Source organism: Lolium rigidum, chromosome 7 (assembly GCF_022539505.1).
Source record: "Lolium rigidum isolate FL_2022 chromosome 7, APGP_CSIRO_Lrig_0.1, whole genome shotgun sequence".
Taxonomy (NCBI): Eukaryota; Viridiplantae; Streptophyta; class Magnoliopsida; order Poales; family Poaceae; genus Lolium; species Lolium rigidum.
Window position 1 is genome coordinate 294,211,820 of NC_061514.1, and position 23,843 is coordinate 294,235,662.

Genomic DNA, 23,843 nt, shown 5'->3' on the forward strand with positions numbered 1-23,843 from the left:
ATATTGCTGATGCACGGAGACGCTGCGAAACTGAAAAGGAGAGGGAGAATTTGGATCGCATGTTAGAGGATCACAAAAAGTCGCTGTACCCAGGATGCGATAATGGTCTGAAAAAGCTGGGCTGCACACCGGATTTGCTGAGATGGAAGGCACAGGAAGGTGTAGCCGACTCGGGATTTGAAAACTTGCTAAAATGTTGAAGAATATGTTTCCAAAGAATAACGAGTTGCCATCCAAGACGTACGAAGCAAAAAGGTTGTCTCGCCCTCTAGGTTTAGAGGTTCCGAAGATACATGCATGCATCAACGATCGCATCCTCTACCGCGGTGAATACGAGAATTTGAATGAATGCCCGGTATGCACCGCATTGCGTTATAAGATCGAGGCGATGACCCCGGTGACGATGTTGAGGGCCGTAAACCCAGGAAGAGGGTTCCCGCCAAGGTGATGTGGTATGCTCCTATAATACCACGGTTGAAACGTCTGTTCGAGAACAAAGAGCATGCCAAGTTGTTGCGATGGCACAAAGAGGACCGTAAGTCGGACGGGCAGCTGAGACACCCCGCAGATGGAACGCAATGGAGAAAGATCGACAGAGAGTTCAAAGAGTTTGCAGCTGACGCAAGGAACATAAGATTTGGTCTAAGTAAAGATGGCATGAATCCTTTTGGCGAGCAGAGCTCCAGCCATAGCACCTGGCCCGTGACTCTATGCATCTACAACCTTCCTCCTTGGTTGTGCATGAAGCGGAAGTTTATTATGATGCCAGTGCTCATCCAAGGTCCGAAGCAACCCGACAACGACATCGATGTGTACCTAAGGCCATTAGTGATGAACTTTTACAGTTGTGGGGCAGACCTGGTGTCCGTGTGTGGGATGAGCACAAAGAAGAGGAATTTGACCTACGAGCGTTGCTTTTCGTAACCATCAACGATTGGCCTGCTCTTAGTAACCTTTCGGGACTGTCAAATAAGGGATACAATGCATGCACGCACTGCTTACATGAGACTCGAAAGTGTACATTTGCCAAATTGTAAGAAGAACGTGTACCTTGGGCATCGTCGATTTCTTCCAAAAATGCATCCAAGTAAGAAAGAAAGGCAAGCATTACAACGGCAAGGCAGCATCACCGGCCGAAGCTCGCGAACGCACCGGTGCTGAGGTATTTGATATGGTCAAGGATTTGAAAGTCATCTTTGGAAAGGGTCCCGGCGGACAATCAATTCCGAAGGGAGCCGACGGGCACGCACCCATGTGGAAGAAGAAATCTATATTCTGGGAGCTAGAATATTGGAAAGTCCTAGATGTCCGCTCTGCAATCGACGTGATGCATGTTACGAAGAATATTTGCGTGAACCTCCTAAACTTCTTGGGCGTGTATGGGAAGACAAATGATACAAAGGAAGCACGGCAGGACCAGCAACGTTTGAAAGACCCTAATGACCGGCATCCGGAATGGTTTCAAGGTCGTGCCAGCTACGCTCTTACCAAAGAAGAGAAGGTCATCTTTTTTGAATGCCTGAGCAGTATGAAGGCCCCGTCTGGATTCTCGTCCAATATAAAGGGAATAATAAACATGGCGAAGAAAAAGTTCCAAAACCTGAAGTCTCACGACTGCCACGTGATTATGACGCAATTGCTTCCGATTGCTTTGAGGGGCTCCTGCCGGAAAATGTTCGAGTAGCCATTGTGAAGCTATGTGCATTCCTCAATGCAATCTCTCGAAGGTAATCAATCCAGGTTCTACCACGGTTACAGTAACGATGTGATCCAATGTCTTGTCGCTTCGAGTTGGTGTTCCCGCCATCCTTCTTCAATATTATGACGCACCTCCTGGTTCACCTAGTCGAAGAGATTTCCATTCTCGGTCTTGTATTTCTACACAATATGTTCCCCTTCGAGAGGTTCATGGGAGTATTAAAGAAATATGTTCGTAACCGTGCTAGGCCAGAAGGAAGCATCGCCAAGGGCTATGGAAATGAGGAGGTAATTGAGTTTTGTGTTGACTTTGTTCCCGACCTTAAGCCGATTGGTCTTCCTCGATCGCGGCACGAGGGGAGACTAAGTGGAAAAGGCACGATCGGAAGGAAATCAACGATATGTATGGACGGCCATTCTCCGATCGAAGCACACCACACAGCTTCCGACCAATTCCAGCCTTGGTGGCTCCGTACTTTGAGAAACCCAAGAATATTTTACGCTCGGACAACCCGGGGAAGCCTGAATCCTGGATTAGGAAGGCCCACATGGAGACTTTCGGTAGTTGGTTGAGAAAACATTTAATGACTGACATTGATGTTGTAGATCAGCTGTACATGTTGGCCAAGACACCATCTTCGACTATAACGACTTTCCAAGGGTACGAGATAAATGGGAATACATTTTACACGATCACCCAAGATAAAAAGAGCACCAACCAAAACAGTGGTGTCCGCTTTGATGCGAGCAACCGAGAATGGGCAAAAGGTCACATATTATGGTTACATAGAGGAGATATGGGAACTTGACTATGGACCCTCCTTTAAGGTCCCTTTGTTCCAGGTGCAAATGGTTCAAGCTAACAGGAGGTGGGGTAAAGGTGGACCAGCAATACGGAATGACAATGGTGGATTTCAACAATCTTGGTTACCTTGACGAACCATTCGTCCTAGCGAAAGATGTCGCTCAGGTTTTCTATGTGAAGGACATGAGTAGCAAACCGAGGAAACGGAAAGATAAGAAAACGATCAGTACATCATGCGATGATCCAAAGCGCCACATTGTTCTTTCAGGGAAAAGAAACATCGTGGGAGTGGAGGACAAGACAGACATGACAGAAGATTATAATATGTTTGGTGAAATTCCGCCCTTCAAAGTGAACACCGACCCAAGCATTAAGTAAAATGATGAGGATGCTCCATGGATACGGCCCAATCGTAAGCAAGCAGGGACACAAGGGAAGAAATGATGTGTAATAATTTATTGTACCAAACTTTGTTGAATGGATCATGTGAATTATATTATCCGTGATGTGTTCTGGTGTCCATTTTTGAATGATTCGATTGATTCGAGATAGCACTGATGATACATGAAATTTGGAGTACGTGATTTAGTCATACTCCTGCCTAGGCGTATAATATGCATACTCGTAGTCTTCATAGTCGCCGCCGTTGTACTGGTAGTCGTCGCCTTCTAAGTTGCCGCCGTCGTCGTCGCTGCTGTCGTCGCTGTCGTCGGCCGGCGCTCGTGGCTCGGACCGAGGTCAGCGCAGGCGGGGATATCGCCGGCCGTGATGTAGTCCATGACGCTCCGCAGAGTCCGGCCGTACCACCATAGCCGACGGCCGGCCTCGTGGAAGTTCCCGGGAGGCGGACCGTCCTCCTCATACCCGGCGAGCGCCCTCTCACGCCGATTGATGAAGAAGGCGTCCCAAGTATGCTGGTTATCGGGATGCCGGCGGGGATTCATCCGCTGCTCCGGCGTGAGGTTGAGGTAGTAGTGGTTCGTGATGGCCGCCGGCGCGCGCGCACTCGAGGGAGGGAGGGATCGGCACGCCGCCGGCGCTAGGCTCCGGCCGGGCGGGGACGCGGTAGCCCGGTGGGCAAGGGTAGTTCGAGGCGCAAAGCTCCTCCACCTGCCGGTAGGTTAGAGTGGGTGCGGTGGAAGCCATGAGAGAGTGATGAGAGATTGTAGAGATGTGATAATGCTGGCCAAGCCGGGCTACATATATGTAGTGAGAAATGGCGGGAAAAATGGGAGCGGGGAGACAGGAGGCGGGAAGAAAGTGGCGGGAAGAAAGAGGCGGGAAGAGGGGGTCTGCAGAAAGACAGAGGCGGGAAGAGGGGGCCGGCTGAAAGACAGAGGCGGGAAGAGGGGCCGACGGAAAGACAGAGGCGGGAAGAGGGGGCCGGCGCCGGAAAGACAGAGCCGCCTCCTTCGAATCTGGCCATGTATCTTAATTTTCGGCTGAGCTCGTACTTTAATTTCAGTTCAATCGTAATAAATTTCGTGTCAACCACTTTATTGAACAAAAACAACCGACAACGACTTTATAAACTAAATTTAAACTAATAGAACCGACAACGACTTTATTGAAATTACAATAAAATAGATAAATTACTAGTCTAGTCTCTACTCGTCGTCGGAGGTTGTCTCCGTCCAAATGTCATCCCACCGAGGGTCGTTTTCGGTCCAAGTTGTATTCGGGTTCTCGAGCTCGAAGGCGGCGACGGCCCGACGGTGGCGCCTGTTGGACCTACGTTGTGCCCTAAGGTTAGCAAAGAACGCGTCGTTGTTGTCGACATCGTTGGGGAACTGCGCCCTCCACTGGCGCATCAACTGCTCGTCGCGCTCGGCGATGGCGATCCTGCGCTGCAACTGGCGGTGCCGGCGACGGTCCTCGTCGTCGACGAGGCACGGCGGTGGCGCGAGGAACTCCGCCTCCTCTAGCGATTCAACATCCGGAAGTTCATGTCGCGCCCGGCCGCCGAAAGCGCCACGCCGCCGCGTCGTAAGCGCGCGCCGCCGGCTCCGGCGTGTTGTACGTGCCGAGGGTGAGGCGGAAGCCACCGACGCGTATCTCGGCGGTGAACCTACCGCTCGGACGCACTCGAACGCCACGGAAACCGGACGCCCTCGACGACGTGGAGGCATCCCGGAGATGAATGAGCGGAGGCGGTGGCGACGTGTGGTTGCGCCCGCACTCGTCGCTCTATATAGCGCACGCGGGGCATGGCACGTGTAAGCCACGGCTACACACGTCGCACGCCGGCGTCGGCGGGGCGAGGCACGTGGAAGCGGTGGCTACACGTCGCACGGGAAAAAGACAGGAGGCGGGAAGAAAGTGGCGGGTGGGATAAGGATGTTTGGGTAAGCTTTAGTCCCGGCTGGAGGGTGCAACCGTGACTAAAGCTATCGGCAGGATAAGGACGCGTGGGTGGACGCACTGCTCGATAAGAAATTTTTTGATATATTATTTGTATTTTTAACATTTAGAAATCAATTAGTTTTATTTTCCTGAATTGTTTGATATATTATTTGTATTTTTAACATTTAGAAATGAATTAGTTTTATTTTCCTGAATTTTTTCATATATTATTTGTATTTTTAACATTTAGAAATGAATTAGTTTTATTTTCCTGAATTTTTCATATATTATTTGTATTTTTAACATTTAGAAATGAATTAGTTTTATTTTCCTGAATTTTTTTCATATATTATTTGTATTTTTAACATTTAGAAATGAATTAGTTTTATTTTCCTGAATTTTTTCATATATTATTTGTATTTTTAACATTTAGAAATTGAAAAGTATTTTGAAAAAGACCTTTAACCTGGCCAACCGCGACTAAAGGGTATTTTCCGCGGGAAACCAAAAAACCGCCGAAAAATGAGCTTTGGTCGCGGTTGGGGTCACCAACCGCGACTAAAGGGACCCCAACCGCGACAAAAGCTCCACGCCTATAAATATCGCGTGCCCGCGCGCGGTTCGCTCATCTTCCTGATCTGGACTACGCCGGCAGGCTGCTCCATCTCTGCGCCTCCGTCGTCTCCTCGTCGCCGCCTCCTCGTCTGCGCCGCCGCCTGCCGCCTGCCGCCTCGTCGCCCTCGTCGGCGCCTCCGTACGTCGCCGCCTCCTCGTCCCGCGCGCGCCGCTCCGTGTCCCCGGCTGCCCGCCGCTCCGTACGTCGTCCGGCCCCGCGCGCGCCACTCGCCGCCAGCTCCTTATCACCGCCAGTGCTCGCCGCCGGCTCCTTATCACCGCGTGCAGACGCCCGCGCCGGCGCCGCCCGGCCGCCCTCCTGCGCGCGCGCGCCGCCGTTACAGAGAGAGGAGCGCCCCTGGCAGGCGCTTCCTCTCTCTTTTTTATTTTTATTTTTTTAACTTAAAAATTAAAACTTCAAATTTGTAACTTACAAATTGTAACTTAAATTAAATTTTAATTAACTTGAATTAAAAATAGTGTGCTAAGTATATTGCAACTTAAAAAACAACTTATAATAAATTTAAGTACTTTTTAATTTTAACTAGTTAATTAGTTTAACAAAAACGGTAAATTAACAAAAAAAAAGTAAAACTTGATAATTAACAAAAAAAAGTAAAACTTGATGTGAGCTATATATATGATTACGCGCTATTAACAAAACAATATGTTAAGGAGGGCCGGGGCACCGATCGACCCCGCGTGTATACGGAGGGGGCGCCGCGTGTAAATTTGACTTAACAAAATTTGACTTAACAAAAAATTTGACTTAACAAAAAATTTGACTTAACAAAATTTGACTTAACAAAAATTTTGACTTAACAAAAAATTTGACTTAACAAAATTTCAATTATAAATTTGACTTAACAAAAAATTCGCCACCGCCACCGCCCTCTCTCCTTTTGCCACCGCCGCCCCCCTTTCGCCACCGCCACCGCCACCGCCGCCCCCCTTTCGCCACCGCCACCGCCCTCTCTCCTTTTGCCACCGCCAAATTAATTAGTTTTTACTACATGTTTTCAGGACTGACATATGGCGGACGATAGAGCTGACCCGATTATGGACAACTATGATCCAGAAGCTGAAGAACATTTATTTGGCATCATAAAAGGTGATATTCTTTATGTGCCGACCGAACAAGATGAAGAAGAGGATATTTCTTCGTATCTGAATCTTGACGGTCAAGATGAAGGCCGTCAGCAAGATGATGGGGAAGAAACATCGATAAACGACGATCTTCAATTGCAAGTAGCAACCAGCTCCGCCGCCGAGGTATATATATACATTGAGCCTCTGGTGATACAAACTTACTGATTTGAATAAATATGTGTGTACTAATGCGCGCCACTCTCTTTCTTATTTTAGCCCTCGGCCGGATCGTCGAAACAATCGAGTACGTCGTCAAAGCGTGGCGCAACCAAGACGCTGAAACAAGGAGAAACATATACCATCGAGGTTGTCGACAGTGCAACCGGCAGGCCGCTGGAGCCCCGCAAGCACTCCACCAAGTTTATCAACCAATGCGGAGCCGTTGTTAGAGAGAACGTCTCGATCACCCTCCAGGAGTGGAATGAGCCAAAGAAGGCACGTCTTGGTTTCACTTTTGTCGACAAGAGAACAAAAAAAGATTGCTTGAAAAAGCTTATGGAACATTTCATCCTACCTCCGGAATACCACAAGTTCGATGAGGAGGGTAACAAGATTGAGGAAAACAAGAAAAGGAGGAGGCTAGTCAAAGAGTTCGCTCTTCATAAGATGGCCGAAACATTCCGGAAATTCAAGCAAAATCTAGCCCGTGACTATGTCAACCAGAACAAGACTCCGGATTTCAAAGGAAAATATGAGAAACTGAAACATGATTGGCCAGAATTTGTGAAGCAGAAGAAATCGGAGCAGTTCATTGAAATATCGAAAAAAAATAAGGAAAATGCGGCTAAGAAGGAGTACAATCATATTATGGGGCCAGGAGGGTATCGCCTTTGGGAGCCTAGGTGGGAGAAGATGGAGAACGAGCTGAGGACGCGAGGAATCCGTCCGAGTACGGAGGGATGGGACCCAAGGGCCAAAAGCTGGTGGTACGGGCATGGGGGAACGCTAGACCCGGAGACAGGGGCGTGTGTTCACCATGACAAAACGTTTAAACCCACCCAGGCCCTTATTGACGCAATGAGGGATGCTCAACTAGGGAAGATCAAGTTCAACAGAGAGAACGACGCGCTGACAAAAGCCCTCGGGAAACCTGAACACGGAGGACGTGTACGAGGCATGGGGAACATTCCGTGGAAAATAGGGTTCTCCCAGAACGATGACCCGTACGGTTACAGAAGCCGTAAGAGAAAGATGGATCGGGATGCAGATGTTATGGCGCGGTTGGTATCGGAATTCGATACGATGAAGAAAACCGTGAGTATACTAGTACAAGAAAGATCGGCAGCGGGGGCGCATGAAGATCATCCAGCGGATCTCGGAAGCCAGCAGCGGATGAGAAGCAGCGTGGCTTCCACGGAGAACCCGCCGGCTACCGATAATGCAACGGCGGTCGATATTATCGCACCGGAGCCTCCTCGCTACCCCGTGGACGATGTAAAGGAGATGAAAGAATGTCATCTCGCATTATCCAATTGGGAACATGTCCACGAAGGTAGCCATCGGCAGTGCTTTACCATGTGAGCCTGGAGCACTCCACCACAACAACCCCATTCCAGATGGCTATGCTGGTGTCACGGTGGAGGAAATAGTCCCAGGGTTTGAGGAACTGGGGATTGACATTGCTACACCCAAAGGAGAGAGAAGACTTGGAGGTGTCAAGCTCCAGTTCATTCTATGGAAAAAGAAGTTTATCAAGTTTCCAGACGAGGCGCCAAGGCAAGCAAGTCCACCCCCCTCCGGTGGTGGTGGCGGTGGCGGCGGCGGTGGTGGTGGTGTTCACCTACACCTCCTTCACGTCAGCCGACGCCGCCCCCCAATTCACCTCCGGCGGGTGGCGCACGCCGCCCCCCAGTCCTCGTCCGGCGGGTGATCAGACGCCGCCCCCCAATCCACCTCCGGCGAAGAAGCAGAAGCAGTCCTGGGTTATTAACCCGGACCCTTATGTACCTAAAACCACAAAGGTACCAGAGCCATCACTGAAGCCTCTCCCCACAAGGCCTTGGGAACGTAGTGCCGAAGAAGTCGACGCACACGCGGCTGCTGATTATGAGAAATGGAAGGCGGACTGCAAGAAGAAAAGAGAGGGCGAGCCCAAGCCAGTATTTTCTGACAAGCAAAAGCAGTGGGCTAAGTCATTTTTGAACACACCGTCCCAAGCCGCGAAGAATCTGCCTGACGACTATGCACGTGAACTTCGTAGGCAAGCACTCACGTTCAAGAGGAACAAAGAGTTGGCGGAGAAGCAGGAGAAGAAAGCCTTGGAGGAGGCCGAGAAAAATTAGAAAGTATAAAAGGGGGGAAAGAAGTTGCCCAGCTCGGGGAACAAAGTAAACAATCGATCGCCCCGCTCATAGTGCAAGCCGCCGGTCCGGATGCCCCCGATATCATAGCAGCTGCGGCAGCACATGGATTGACTGTAACGAGTGCCAGAGAACAAGCGGCCAACTTAGGTATCACTCTTCGTGCACTGTTAGGCCTTGATGAAGCGCCAATGAAGGACGTAGTATTTACATATGTGCCGAATGGGCCTCTCGTCGAGCCTGCGCAGGAAGAGGATCTACCTCGACAAATGACAGGTCTCGCTAAATTGGTACAAGGGTTACATAAAACTTAAAAACGCCAAAGACTATATTTATGCGGAAGTTAGACATGAGCATCACTTCAAACATTACTATATAACAATTCATCGGAGTGAATTGTTCCAGCTGTTCAATCTGCGCGAGCTCGACAAATCTATCATCAGTTGCTATGTTCTGTAAGTGATTTATTAATTTCTACCCCATCTCGTTCATTGCCTGCACTATATATATATATATATAGATTAAATACTTCCTACTCCTAGGTGTAACTACACCCACGTCTCATATACTACCATACGGAAGTATATAACATACTTTATTGGTTTGAGTATGTTCGTACACTATATCTAAGATACTCCATACCAACTTTGGTGAAAAAAATTAAATACACCCATAGTTTGCACTATATATACAAAATACATGCATATTTATACGTAAAAAAATAGTGTACGTAAAAAAGTGTACATACTACCTACAAAGTAGTATATATACTACCAAAATATTCTTATATACTTCATACTACATGTATATACTCTTCGGTATGATACATACTACCTAGATTGTGAGAAACACAGGTGGGAGTAACTACACCCGGGTGTAGCATGAATATGTCCTATATAGATTAAATACTTCCTACTCCTATATATATATTGTCCTAACTATCTTGTTGCTATTATGCAGAATGAAGAAGCGGGAAATGCGAATAAGGAGCATCCATGATGTTGGGTTCATTGACCCACACATCGTTAATTCATATGTGTTAGAACACCACCCCGCCGACGTGGAGGAAGACATGTGGCGGTTTCTTAGAAAACAGGAACTCAAAAGTGATATTCTATTTCCTTACCATTTTGGGTGAGTGTTTCTGTCTTGAGCACATTCTCTTTTGTTTACTCCATGCATGGTATGTGGCTAATCGATGAGTTATGCATGACCGTGCATGTATCGTGTACGCAGGTTCCACCGGATTCTCGCTAGTAATTCAATTTCACACCTCCACGCTTCTCGTCCACGACTCTCCGAATATGGATCCGGCGCTTTGGGCCGACATGAGAAAAATGATGCAAAAGTAATTATTTTCATTCATTTGCGCTCTATATCGATCGGCCTATTTCGTTCATTTCCTAATATCAAGTAACTAATTAATAACTCTCTTGTTCATTTAATTTTCTTTGCCTCGTAGGGTTTGGAGACGGTTCGTAGATGAAAAGGTCGGGGAATTCAAAAAAGAGCTACAATTTAAAAGGGCAGTGTCTGGGACTGGGGATATTCAACCACCGGGGACCAATCTATGTGGATACTATGTTTGTGAGAGGATCCGGAGATACACCAGTGAGCGGCAGCCGTCTGAGAACAACATCAAGAGGAATAACCTCCGGAAGACGCTTAGTCCAGAAGCTCGCTTCCGACCACTTCAAGAGGAACTAGCTGGATGGTTCGCGAGGGAAGTCATCGATTCTAGAGGAGAACACTATGTAGAGGACGTAGAACTTCATATGCACTAAATTATGTATGGAAACTTGTTCAAAATTGTATATGGTCATCCGATATTGAATATATATTGTATATTCCTCTTGAATTCTTTTTGGTTCTAATTTCAAATTTGTTTGAAATTGTACATTCATATGCATGTATGTAGTACCGTAGAATATGTGAAACTCCTTCAAAAATTAAAACCCAAAAGAAATAAAACAATACAAATTAAAAAGAAACCAGGTTTAGGGGGGGGGGGGGGCTAAAACCCTAAACTCGCGGCGGCCTTTAGTCGCGGTTGGCAGGAGAACCGCGACTAAAGGTCCTCCGCCCGACGGACCGCTCGGCGGCCACGTGGACATGCCTTTAGTCGTGGTTCGTAAGGAACCGCGACTAAGGGGGGGGGGCTTTAGTCGCGCAATTGGTCGCGGTTGCGCAACCGCGACCAATGGCAGTTGCGAACCGCGACCGAAGCCCTTTTTTCTACCAGTGTCTTACAACTTTTTTGGATTTTTTCAATGCAACTTATATGGTTCGTAGTATTAAGATATTTAGGAATTATATTTATATGCCACTTTACACTCAATTTTGTAGTAAAAAAATAGTGAGTCGAACCAGGCCAGGCCCCGCACAGTCTTCGTCTTCATCTTCATTAAGTTTCACTGTCCACTTGATCTAAAAAACGAATATTTCAGGAGCACCTTTACAAAAATGGGTATATTTGAGGTCATATTCGTCTATTTTTGTCTGTTGCTAATGTGGGCCAGCTTATAGTCTCCCCTCTATGCATTACATGCCTCATAGTACACAGTATATTTGCTTTATTGTTTCCATATCTTCTAGGGGTGTTCTTAGGGTGGTTCTGTTCAAGTGGCGGCTCTGCTTGACTCGTTAAACTCACGAGTTCAAGCTCAATTGAGCCAAGTTGGTAACTGGTCGAGTAGGTGGTGATTTTTGGACTAATTGTTTCGAGCTGAATCGAGCCAAAGCCAACATTAGTGTTTCTATACTTTATTTCTCAAAACAAACTACATTAACCGTTCAAACAGGATATACTTTCATACTGGAAAATGCACATGGTGGATACACCTTCTTTCCCACAAAAATGGACTTAAAATGGAGTGCTGTGCATAAGTAAACATAAAGGATACACGTCAAAAAAAAACATACATCGAACATCAAGCACTAATAATTGCCACGAAAAATAACATGCAGAGAGGTCAAACAACCATGCATGCACGGTTGTCATGCAGTTTGAGAGTCACATGACGGTGCACGAATTCGGCGGGTACTCCTCGTAGATGAACCTACCCTCCTGCACGATCCGGCAACCTTTGCACCCTCTGCAGGACGATGCCGGCCCCCCGCAGCCCATCATCGGCGGTGGCTGCATCATCTGCAGTGGTGTCGGCATCGCCGGTGGCCATCCATTATAGCCGCCGCCGCACGAGCCGCACCCTCCGCAGTACGAAGGGCCTCCGCACGGCTGCCTCTTCGGAGTCGCCGGCGCCCAGGGCGGGCACGGGTGGTGGTGGCCGGGGCCGGGGAGCGCCGGCATCGTCGGCGGCTCGCACGGCCACTGCGGTTGCGGCGCCGGCTGCTTGGGCTGGGGCTGCGGCTGCGGGTACTGATGGATGCCGCCCCAGTGGCTCGGGTCGCTGCACGGCCACGGGTAGCACAGGTTGCAGATCTGCGTGAACTGCAGGTTCACAGTCGTGGACGGCGGCGCCGGTGCGGCCGCCGGTTTGGGGTCCTCCTTTGGCTTAGGCTTCTCGTCCGGTTTCTTCTCGTCGGGTTTTTTCTTCTCCTCCGGCTTCTTCTCCTCAGGCTTCTTCTCCTCCGGCTTCTTCTCGTCGGGTTTCTTGCAGCACTTACAGCAGTCCTCCTTCTTTGGCTCAGGCTTCTTCTCTTCCTTCTTTGGCTCGGGCTTCTTCTCTTCCTTCTTTGGCTCAGGCTTCTTCTCTTCTACGATCTTGATGTCCTTGATCGCCTCGCAGGCCTTGCATCGCAGCTTCCGCGACAGCTTCACCGGATCGAATGGTCCGGAGATTGTCACCGTGTTATTCTTCGTCTCGAAATTGATGGTCCTGATCTTCTCCTTCTCTGATCAATTGGTCCAAGTTTAGACTTTAGACGTTAATCAGCGAAACACAAGATAAATCTACACGATTAATTTGACCTTAACTGAGTGTTTGATCCTACGTACGTACCTTGGAGTTTGCATAGTACTTTCTGAATCTTCCTGTAACATTTCTCGCATTCCAGGTTGGATTCAATGATCAACGTAGATACCTGGATTGTTACATGCATGGCAGAAGAATTAAACAAAAAAAAACTCACACCATATGGCTACAGCTGCCAAATCAACTATGCATGCATGCAAATTGAAAACAAGTACGTGTGAATTAGGGCAACCCACCTTCTCTCCCTTCTGTGCCATGGCTGGAGCTTAGAGATCGAACTCCAACAAACGATTAAGCGCAGAGTTGCCGCAAAAGGGAGAAGGAATATTTATAGGGGGCTCGCTACCATGGCAATTGTCTAATCAAATTCTACATTTTTTTTGGCTTAATCGAATAGGAGTACTACATTTGCCCACCCCGTGTATTATTTCTTTCGACAATGCCCACCGTATATTGCTTTCCAAGAAAGAAACAAAAACACAATGAATATGGCGATCGAGGAAGAATCTGCCATCACATGAATATGATCAAAACCTAACCTGTTATATTTTGTATGATTCGAGACAACAACCTTCTCTACCATGATCAGAGCACTGACTTCAGAGTGCAGAACATGGGATGTGACAAATTAGTCTCAATAAAACATGGTAGTTGCCTCAGACACTGCTGGCACTTTGTGAAATGCCACGAGACGAACCTTCTCTCGACTTATTGTCCGTACTGGCGAAGAGTTTGGCCTGCATAAAAAACACGCATGTCGGCCGCACTGAACTCTTGTCACGTACATGGAACTTGATAATTGCTGTTTTGAAGCTATCTGCATAGATGTCTCGGCGATGCATGAGCTGCAACAACCGATCGACCAACCTCATGTTAAATTGATCACGTAGGCTGCGTGCATGGATACGAACAATCGTCAACGAAGACAGCTGCTCATATAGTAGATATCAGCTGGCATGTAGTACTAGTACAAAAAGTAGTAGCAACGCAATTGGATCATTGCCAACCACCGCAACGCATGGGCGGCAGGAGCAAACTACGACGGTGTTTGCTAATTAGCCGTAGTCAGGTATTGACTACCCGATTGAGAATTAACCGGAAAGGGCCGGCATTTCTAGTTACCGCGAAATACCGCCCAGTTACAGGACAAAATTTTCAAACGAAAGTCAGATATCAAAATTTTAGAGCATCAAATCAAGCAAATCCAGTTAAATGACCCACTAGCTACCTTGTCCTAGTGGTAGGAGTAGTTCGCTTGCCCTACACAACGTGTCGAGTTCGAACCAATTCTCTCCACTGGCAATTGTGAAACAAAGAAACTTCATATACATAGCAAAAGTTAGTTCTGCAATGAGAACCAGTTTCGGGATTTTTAGTCTGGTAAGTTAGTTTTCTGGAGGGGACCGGCGCTAAACACGAAATATCGCCCAGTAAAAAAATCCATGCATGCTTGTCATTTGACGGGTGCTCGTCAAGTCGACTCCCGGTCTGTTGGTTAGTGTAGCGAAATGGAGCCACCGGTCGCACGAAAGTGGCAACTAAGGTAGAACCTGAGGAGGAGACCTCCTAAGAGTGGTATCATATGGCGCGTTGATTCCTACAAGAGCTGAAAACACAAAGTAGAAAGAAAAACTTGAATGGAATATATATTAGGTACATGATGATCCGCAAAGTTGTCCTATAAGAAATGAATATTCCATGAGGTTGGACTCATTGTAAACTTTTCTTAAATTTCAGGCAAAGTAGGCTATTGATGGTCCATCCAGCAGATAAAATTCTTACACAAATCCCTACAAAATTCTACTATAAATTATTTGTATTCAAAGAAAGCCTGATTGATTCTGGTTGCTGACTAAGCCTGGTTGGTTAGGATGGGCCCCCACTCTATCTACCCTAGTTTTTATTAGCCTTGCGGGATTCGAGAAAACCTGAAATAGGAAACCCTAGGAGTACAATGTCATGGTATGTTGAAAATACAAGACTGAATAGTATGTCGTGTTGAAAACACAAGACTAAATAGGATGTTATGGCATGTTGAAAAACCAGACCAAAATTGGTAGTGTACGGTTTGCTTCAAGGACATAGTAGGGTTTTTTTCTTTAGGATTAGGTGCACATCCTAGTGATTTGATTAAAAGAATTTTTCCAAGTAGTTGAATTACATGCAAACTAGATCACAGAAAACGTGCACATTAGGTTTGGCTTCCAAAGAAAATGCACTTACAAACTTGTCCAACATGCAGGTTTCCTCATAATTCACTGAATAAGTGAATATACAAGTTCTTTTGGTGAAGGATACGCTTATGTAATACCTGCACACCGGGTTTTGTTTTCTGTTTCCATACGTTCTGCCACGGAGATAATTCTCGCCCCTTTGAGTATGAACATGTACTACTAATTTCATTTGCAGTAAGTAGAGCTTAGTTAGCTTTCTAAAAAAGCTTATATTTCGGAATGGAGGCAATACTGTGTATTGGTCGCAGGTTTCAAAGGCCCAAGGAGGCAAGGAGACACATCAGCTTCTGTATGACCAATGTAGTCTCAATAATTGCATCGGCTTTGGATCGGCAACGTGTTCCGCTTCAACCCCAACAGATCTTCATAGAGAAGTTCAGGAACACGAATCAGTCCAGTATCCTGTACCCATCAGTCTATAAAATAGGCATGCAACTTCTGTTCAGAGGTATCCAGTTATCATTCCAAAGTTAAATGGAGTAACCCGAGTTTCAGTTTTCACCCTCATGGAGGAAATAGGACTGATTAAATAACTTTCACTCGCATCTTGTGAAGACTACAAATACTGTCGCTCTCATCTACACTTTAATCCGTGGAGTGGACTTACAGAAGAAACTATAGAGTTACCATTGAAATCACCGCTGTAGGCACATACTACCTCCGTTCCAAGGAATAAGGCGCACGCATATTCCAAGACAAACTTTGTTATAAAAATTGAGCAACAAAATCTTGATTATATTATATGTAATTACTATCGTTGGATTCGTATTTAAAACAGGGGCGGAGCTGGAGGAAATTTATCCCTGATGCATCTCCAAGCTTGCAGCCTTTGCTAGCTAGATTTATGCCTTCCTGATGCACCTTTTCCTTCCTAACCTGATGCACTACTCTCATTTAGCCCACAAGTACCAGTAAAAAAATTCTTGGACCCTGATGCATGTGCATCAGCATCGGGATAAGCCTAAAGAGCTCCACCCCTGATTGAAAAGCACTTTCTAATGATGTTGATTTTATACAAACAATCTTTATATATTTAAAGTAATACTTGGTCAAACGAAAAACACGTAAAACGAGGGCGCCTTATTCTTTGAATCGGAGGTAGTATATCGAGTATCAGCATCTCATTTACTGAGACTGCCACCACACATTGCAATAGTTGGACAATTCCGTCATCAGTCCATCACCAACAGTCATGGCGCCACCAACATTTCTGTCATACAACAGAAAACTGTCTTGAACGGCACTTATTTGTCCATCAAAAACTTCAGATGCTGACAGGATTTTGATCTCAACTGTTGCCTCCACTGCCTTTTTTACATACGAAATATACTACCAGTTGCACCTCACTAAACCAGCTAGGAACAGTCCTGCTACCAACCTTAGAGCTAATTCTGCCAAGTAGCACATCAATCAATGCTGAACTGTCTGTCACTGTACTCATCTGTTACAATCCCAGTTGATACAAGCACTAATAGATAGAAAGACAGAGAACAAGGAAGCAGAAGGATCCAGCCGCCCTTTCCAGGGTTCTTCCGTTCAGTTCAAGGTTCTTTGACCCTGAATCGTTCGCTTCGATCTCCTTTAAGTACAGCCAGTTGCATCGCACTTCCCTCGCGCTTGGGCTCGTGGCTCCCTTCTCTTAGCGGCCCGTGCGACCCAGTATCATTGAATGCTTGAGGTGTGTAGCCGTCAGGATACCACGGGGTATCAAATTCCTTGCTAATACCAATCTCATAGGAAGAAGCAATCTTATCCATGGTTCCACTCGCAAGGCATGCAGTGACACATGGTTCACTTGCACGTATGACACGGTGAACTAGGACATCACCTCGAGCCCATGGGGCTGATAAAAGGGCATAGCCCAATGATGGGTCACAAGTAAGCTGATATGCATCAGTCAGCAGGAATTTTGGTGGGCTGAGCAAACAACAACCATTTGCAAGGAACAAAAGGCGTTGAATTCTGAACTTGTAACTTGTAAGGAACACTTTGTCTTCCTTGAATTGAAATTGCAGTCCAATTGTCCCAAGCAAAACTGAACATGGTTGGTGCCAGAATACTAAGTTCATACGCATCAGGAAACAGCAGACCTGGCTGGACTGAACAATTAGCCTTCATGTGCACAGATTACCCAACAACACCAATATACTCACGATTTCAGTCAAAATAGCAGCCGCAAACCACCATACATGCATGTATTTCGGAGCAGCAGACTGGAAAAGAAGGAGTAGAGCATAGGATACGTATCTATTTTGCCTCGATATATGGTGTGCTAGTGCTCATGCCTAAAAAATGCATATCAGCTTTTATTCCAGAAGTACCCGCGTCAGTGCACTGCTCCACCATGTAAGCAACCCCCATTTTGCTTTTCCATAATATACCATCACTTGCACTAGAGAAAACTAAACAGTATCGATGTGCAAGAATTGACTCAGACCACTTCAGCTAACAAAAATTTCTGTTGATACCGATTTTATTGAACCAGCTGCTTCTATTCCTCTTTTATCCATCTGTAGCTCTTGCACATACACACAGGACTGCCACTTCTGGCGAGCTGCAGTTCAAGCATTACCACTGGATGAAAAAGCCACTTAGAAACAGGTGTAAAGTCGAAAATGCAACAAAATACCATGGAGTGACAAAATACCCAGGACAACATGAAGCATACTGATTTGCACAAGAGAACTGCTCATATGAGACATGTGACCTCCTTGTTGAATTCAGAATAAGCGATTTCTTTAGTTGAGAACTACATAAATAATGGTCAAGCTCTTGGTTACAGTTGATCTGCAAGGGAAATCCAATAGGTGCCAATCCAGAGAACTAAGTACCCCAGAAATTCTCTCAAAAAAAAAAGTACCCCAGAAATAGTTTCTCTTGCAATAAAGTACTACCTCCATCCCAAGGCTTAATGCCTACTACCTCCGTCCCAAGGAATAAGGCGCACGCGTATTCCAATGCGAACTTTGACCATAAAAATTGAGCAATAAAATTTTGGTTATATTATATGTAATTAGTATCGTTGGATTCGTATTGAAAAACACTTTCTAATGATATTAATTTCATACAAACAATCTTTATATATTTGAAATAATTCTTAGTCAAACAAAAAGTACGTAAAACGAGGGCGCCTTATTCCTTGAATCGGAGGTAGTATATTTTTTTGAAAAGTCAAATGAAGTAAAGTTTGACCAAACTTTTATAAGAATCTATGAACAAATATGATGTTTTATAGATACCATATGAAAATATATTTTATTATCTATCTAATGATATTGATTTTGTACTTTTCATGTTAATGATTTTTGATAAAAACTTGGTCAAAGTTAACGTAGTTTGACTTTCTGAAAGAAATATAGGCCTTAAGCCTTGGGATGGAGGTAGTAATCAGATGAAGAGTGAATGTTGCAAATGGTGTCCACGTTGAGCATTCAACCAACCAGACAACACACATACCTCAGAGCTAGCAGGTGGTGTTGCTAGGAAATCTTGAACACTTGGCTGAAGCTTCCGTCCAGGATCAAAAGGCATGACCCTACCCACTTGAATCTCGTTTCCAGTGTCAGCTATAATTAGCATTGCATGCACTCGAGAGCTGAACGCCGTGCTTGCCGGAACGCTCTTGATGTCCAGACGGGTGGCGTTGGCTTCATGCTCGAGGATAGTCAGATGGTGGACGGCTGCAACAGGTGAGTGGTCCTGACCTCCAGAGGTTTGAGAGCGGTAGGGGAAACGACCTCCACAGCAGTGGTGCTCATCGGTGTTGCGGACGGGATACTCACACACAGACATCAATGTGGAGGCGTCCCCACTTGGACAAACTTACAAACAGGTGGCGGGCGTCAGTCCAGCGCCACTACTGGCCTCGCCGCCGATGGTTCAATGGCTGGAGGCAGTCCGACGAGAGGGCGCCTTGGATGAGGAAGGCGCGTCCGTCGGGAGGGGTGGCAGCGGAGGCAGCTCCTTGCCTGCTGCCAGATCTTCCTGGTGTTCCCGGCTGATGATGCGAGCACCGCTCGCGCGACACTGGGCCTCCACTTCAGCTTTGAAAGATTGTATACTAAACTTCGTGTGCATAAAAGGCACTGCAATGTACGGAAATATCGAATGGAACATCAGTGCAGGCGCACAAGCTTATTAAAAAAACTTAGTTTAGAAGATTTTTAAAAATTGAAATATCTTTTAACATAACCAAATAACACTATAATGATTGGATTTGTACTATTCAAAGACATATCATTTTTTGCCTTGAAAACTTGCACAAATAAGTGTCAACATAAAATATACATGCCAGCATTATTTGAATTTTTCTGAAATTTTAAAATAGCATCTTTTTGATTTTTCGGTAAACGGGTGCGTCTACGTCCATATCTACCAAATCCGGGTGGATGGATGCAATATATTGCTTGATATGAATATCACTTATACATCGGTATTTATAGAAGAAGTACAAGAGGGGGAGAGAGCACACACACGCACACGGCAACAACATTCTGTTGCAGATCCTAGCTAGGAGGACGGGCACGATCGACATGTCAAGTGGACAATGTGATAATGAGATGTCGTGGGTATGTGCAGAAGAGGAACATCGCCAACCTGGAGCTTGTCACGAAACAAAGTGGATGTAAATTTCAATGTGTTTTGTACGCCGATGTTGAACAAGGTTAACATACAAATACAGAGAAGAAACGTTATCGCAATACACAATTGTCGATCTGTCAAGTGGACAATGTAATTCCTGCAATAGATGACGAAGCTAACAGCTTTTAGCGACCAGATGGGCAACCGCACGATACTCAGCTTCAATACTCGACCCGGACACGGATAGTTGGCGTTTGGAAGACCAAGATATAAGGTTGTCACTGAGAAAAAACGCAAAACCCAGAAGTGGAACCCCGTGTATCGGCAACCAGCTCAGTTGGCGTCGGAATAAGCTACAAGAGAGGTAGTGGAGGAAGGAGTAATATGAGTTCTAAAACCGGGGGTACCCTTGATGTAGCGAATAATGTGTTTAACTAGATTGAGGTGAGATGAACGAGGACCATGCATAAACAAGCAAGCCTTTTAGATAGCATATGAAATCCCGGGATGAGTCGGAGTGAGATATTGGAGGGCACTGGTGATGCTACGATAATGAGCAGGATTATCTAGGAGATTGTCGTCGTAGAGGGAAAGCTTAGAGCCAGAGTCGATGGGGGGAAGGGGGGTTACAAGATTGCAATCATGCATGCTAGCTCGATCAATGAGCTAACACTAGGAGTGGTGGAGTCCAGAGTTGGTGCGCGTGAAAATGCTGAGGAAGTGATTAAGAGGGCCAAGGTCACTCATAGAAAACTCCTTACTAAGAGCAGAGATGATTTTTTGAAGAAAATCACAAGAGGAAGTGGTAAGAACAATATCGTCGACATATAAAAGAAGGTAGGCAACGTCGGAGGAGTAACGAAAAATAAACATAAAGGTTTCTTGTTTGGCAGAGACAAAACCGAGGGTCATGCGGGGCCTGTTTCAACCCATAGAGAGATTTGAGGAGAAGACAAACATGATTAGGAAAGGAAGTATCTTCAAAACCTTTGGGTTGTTGGCAGTAGAGAACCTCAAAGAGAAAACCATGGAGGAAGGCATTCTTAATGTCTACCTAATGGATAGGCCAGCCAGAAGAAACAACAAAAGAAAGAACAATACAGATGGTGCTAGGTTTAACTTTGGGGAAAAAGGTTTTTATCATAATCGATGCCGTGTTGTTGAGGGAAACCCCGAATGATCCATCGAGCTTTGTAACGAGCTAGGGTTCCATCTGAGTGAAATTTGTGCCGATCGAAGCTAGGGTTTCAGAAACCGTGTGCGCTATTGAGGCGGATCATCCACCCTTGCGTAGTGATGGTTAGATTTATTGGGTGCGACAGTTCATTTCAGCCGTGTCCGACGACCCAATATGTACTAGTGTAAATCAGTTAGTACATGCTCTTGAGCATTTACAACATGCACTTAAAATCATAGAGTATTCATACATCAGCCCAAACCATCTCCCCAAACTTTGGTAACTCCAACTTCAACTTCGATTTTATTAACAACTACTTGTGTGTTGTTTCGAGGTGCAACAAAGCATCACTTAGATAATCACATGGGTTATATATATGCTACGAGTTGGCATGTGCACTTAGAATCTCAACCATTCCGGCGCCTACATGCCCTCCCGCGCCTCCTCGTCGAACACGGCAGCCGGCTCCTCCTACGCCTCCCCAGGACGACGATGTGTTGGCCTACTACAACGAGGAAGCCAATGACGACAGTGACGATGTCGTCGACTGCGTCTTCCACACATGGCAGATGGCCATGGAGGAGGGCTCAGAGTTCCAGCTGTCGGCGACGATGACAGATGAAGAGATCGAGAGGCTCGGCATCCTCGTGTCGGAGGTGGACCGACCGGTGCGTCCACCGCTGCCCCGGTACACCACCAACATCATGCCGCCAGGCCTCACGAAGGATGAGGCCCTCCAATGGGCGTTGTAGAACTCGGCCCCGCACCTGCCGCCGCCTCCACCTCCATCGTTCAATCTGTGGGCTGCTCCACCTCCACCTCCACCACCGACAGCACCGACGTACGTTTCGCCGGCAGCCAACTGGCCGTGGGAAATACCAGAGTAGGCTAGGGTAGCAGCCGCTACATGGGCCTTTTAGTTATAATTTTTTATTTTCCTTTATTGGCTATGTTGAATGCAAATCAAAAAAAGAAATTTGTGTCGCGCCGCTGGGGGCAACCCAACACAAACAGACGTACGGTTAAATTCGACCATTTGGGCGACACAAATAGATGGAGATGGTTAATTTAGACGTTCGTTTTGCGTCGTCCGGTTAGATATGCCCTAAGAAGAACTGAAGCTGTCCTCCTCTAGCTAGATTCGTTGAAAGCGCTGTGCCAACTTTTTTCAATAGGAAATAGATGAATAGAAGAAGAAAAAGAATATTTTTTTACAGTTCACGACTTGAATAGCTTGTTTTCCGGCGATTTTAATGGATCTGGGTCAATGATTCAAACTTGATATGTCCATGAATTTGGAGAAAGCATGCATGCATGGCATGTTCGGTTGGCGAGCATCTCAGTTAACAATGAGTAGAGATGCTTCGAAGACTTACTTGTCCAGTTGTCCTTTTCCTACCCGTGCCGGTGAATAAGAGTCCCAGCTCATCCCACAAGGCCACAACCCCAATCACGACGCACACAACTACACAAGTTGCCGAGCAGGTACTTTCGGCGCGGTGGGCATGGCTGCAAACGACGACTATGACGCCGCGGCCGCCTTGGCCAAGTACCACGAGTCCGGTGGCGGTGTCCGCGGCCTCGTGGAGTCCGGCATCACCTTCGTGCCACCGTTCTTCCAGTTCCTCGCGCCCGGGTGCCCAGGATCGACGGCAGCTCCGAAGAAGACGACCCAGTTCGCCATCCCAACCGTTGACCTCTCCCTTCCACGCACGGCCATTGTGTCCCTCGTCGGGGAGGCTGCACGCACATGCGGAATCTTCTACGTCACCAACCACGGCGTCGATGCCGATGCTGCGGTGTCCGCCGTCCGCACCTTTCACGAGCTACCTCTCGCCAGCCGCTCGCCGCTCTACACGCTCACGCCCGTCGGGGGAGTCACCTACTCCACCCAGCCCCGGCCACCCGGCCAAGGCGCCGAGCCTATACTCCCCTGGCGCGACTGTCTGAAGTTTCTGTCGCCAAAGCCCAACTTTGGACGCATCCCCGAGGTATGCCGGAACGCTCTGCTAGAGCATCGGCAGCGCATGGAGGAGTTCGGGAAGAAGATGGCAGCGATGCTGTTGGAGGCGCTCGGCGTCGGCCCGGAGTGGCTGGGCGTGGAGGCTTGGATTATGGCGTGCCACTACTACCCGCCATGCCCGGAGCCCGAGCGGGTGGTAGGCTGCGGAGAGCACACGGACCCCTGCGTGCTCACCGTGCTAGCCCAGGACGAAGTCGGAGGGCTTCAGATCCGTCTGGACGGCGGCGGCAATGACGGAGCGTGGATGGATGTGCCGCCGGTGCCCGGAGCTCTTCTCGTCAACATAGGGGACGTGCTCAAGGTAAGGATATGCATGCATCTTAATTAGGTACACAAATTTCGAAAAATAAGGTGATAATTTTGGGTGCAGTTGGTATCAAATGATGAGTACAAGAGCGTCATGCACAAGGTGAGAATCAAGTCTGATCGAGATGCTAGGATTTCAATTGCCACCTTATTTAATCCTCCCAAGCGCGGCGATTCGGACTTGTTTGGGCCGCTCCCAGAGCTGGTGACAGCAGAAAAACCGGCACGGTACCGAAGTTTCACCATGACAGAGTTCTTGAAGTCCTGTGCGGAGTTCGGTCATGGCAGGTCGTCGACTGACCGATTAAGGGTCGCAGACACGATGTAAAACATTTCATATCGCGTGCAGTTCAGATCCGGCACCCTCTAGAGTATGAGATGGAGGAAGAAGGGAGTACCATTAGATTCATAATCAAATGGTGCCGGAGAGGCGGAGAAGATGGATAGGCGTTGGTTTGTCACATAGTGACATAGGCATCCCAAATGGGCCTGCCGAATATAGTACCCGGGGTTTATTGAAGGCCCACTACCCGAAGAATAAAAAGATTCGGAAGCCCAAGATGTGTTAAAGGAAAAGATAGAGTTGTAATAGGAAGTGTTATTTGTAATCTGGCGGGATGAGTTAGAAACCGTCCCGGACTATGTAACTTGTACGAAACGAAACCCTCGGCTCCACC

At 46.9% G+C, this 23,843-nt stretch overlaps 2 protein-coding genes across 2 annotated transcripts; one reads left to right on the top strand and one right to left on the bottom strand.

Moving 5' to 3' along the window:
* Window positions 1-11,923: 11,923 nt before the first annotated feature.
* LOC124673003 (protein PYRICULARIA ORYZAE RESISTANCE 21-like) lies at window positions 11,924-13,102 on the bottom strand. The gene is made up of 3 exons (XM_047209143.1): window positions 13,082-13,102; window positions 12,873-12,954; window positions 11,924-12,765 (listed from the first exon to the last, which is right to left on the bottom strand). The coding sequence occupies exons 1-3, from the start codon at window positions 13,100-13,102 to the stop codon at window positions 11,924-11,926; spliced, it is 945 nt and encodes a 314-aa protein (XP_047065099.1).
* A 9,240-nt stretch (window positions 13,103-22,342) lies between these two features.
* Window positions 22,343-23,494, top strand: LOC124673004 (1-aminocyclopropane-1-carboxylate oxidase homolog 4-like). Its single transcript, XM_047209144.1, has 2 exons — window positions 22,343-23,161; window positions 23,231-23,494. The coding sequence occupies exons 1-2, from the start codon at window positions 22,343-22,345 to the stop codon at window positions 23,492-23,494; spliced, it is 1,083 nt and encodes a 360-aa protein (XP_047065100.1).
* The last annotated feature ends 349 nt before the right edge of the window (window positions 23,495-23,843 follow it).

Bases quoted from the DNA above. Each gene is read 5' to 3' on its own strand.
- LOC124673003 (XM_047209143.1), bottom strand. From the start codon at position 13,102: ATGGCACAGAAGGGAGAGAAG. The intron at 12,955-13,081 runs GTGGGTTGCCCT...GTAACAATCCAG, and splicing joins TGGCACAGAAGGGAGAGAAG to GTATCTACGTTGATCATTGA. The intron at 12,766-12,872 runs GTACGTACGTAG...CCAATTGATCAG, and splicing joins AGTACTATGCAAACTCCAAG to AGAAGGAGAAGATCAGGACC.
- LOC124673004 (XM_047209144.1), top strand. From the start codon at position 22,343: ATGGCTGCAAACGACGACTATGACGCCGCGGCCGCCTTGGCCAAGTAC. The intron at 23,162-23,230 runs GTAAGGATATGC...TTTTGGGTGCAG, and splicing joins ACATAGGGGACGTGCTCAAG to TTGGTATCAAATGATGAGTA.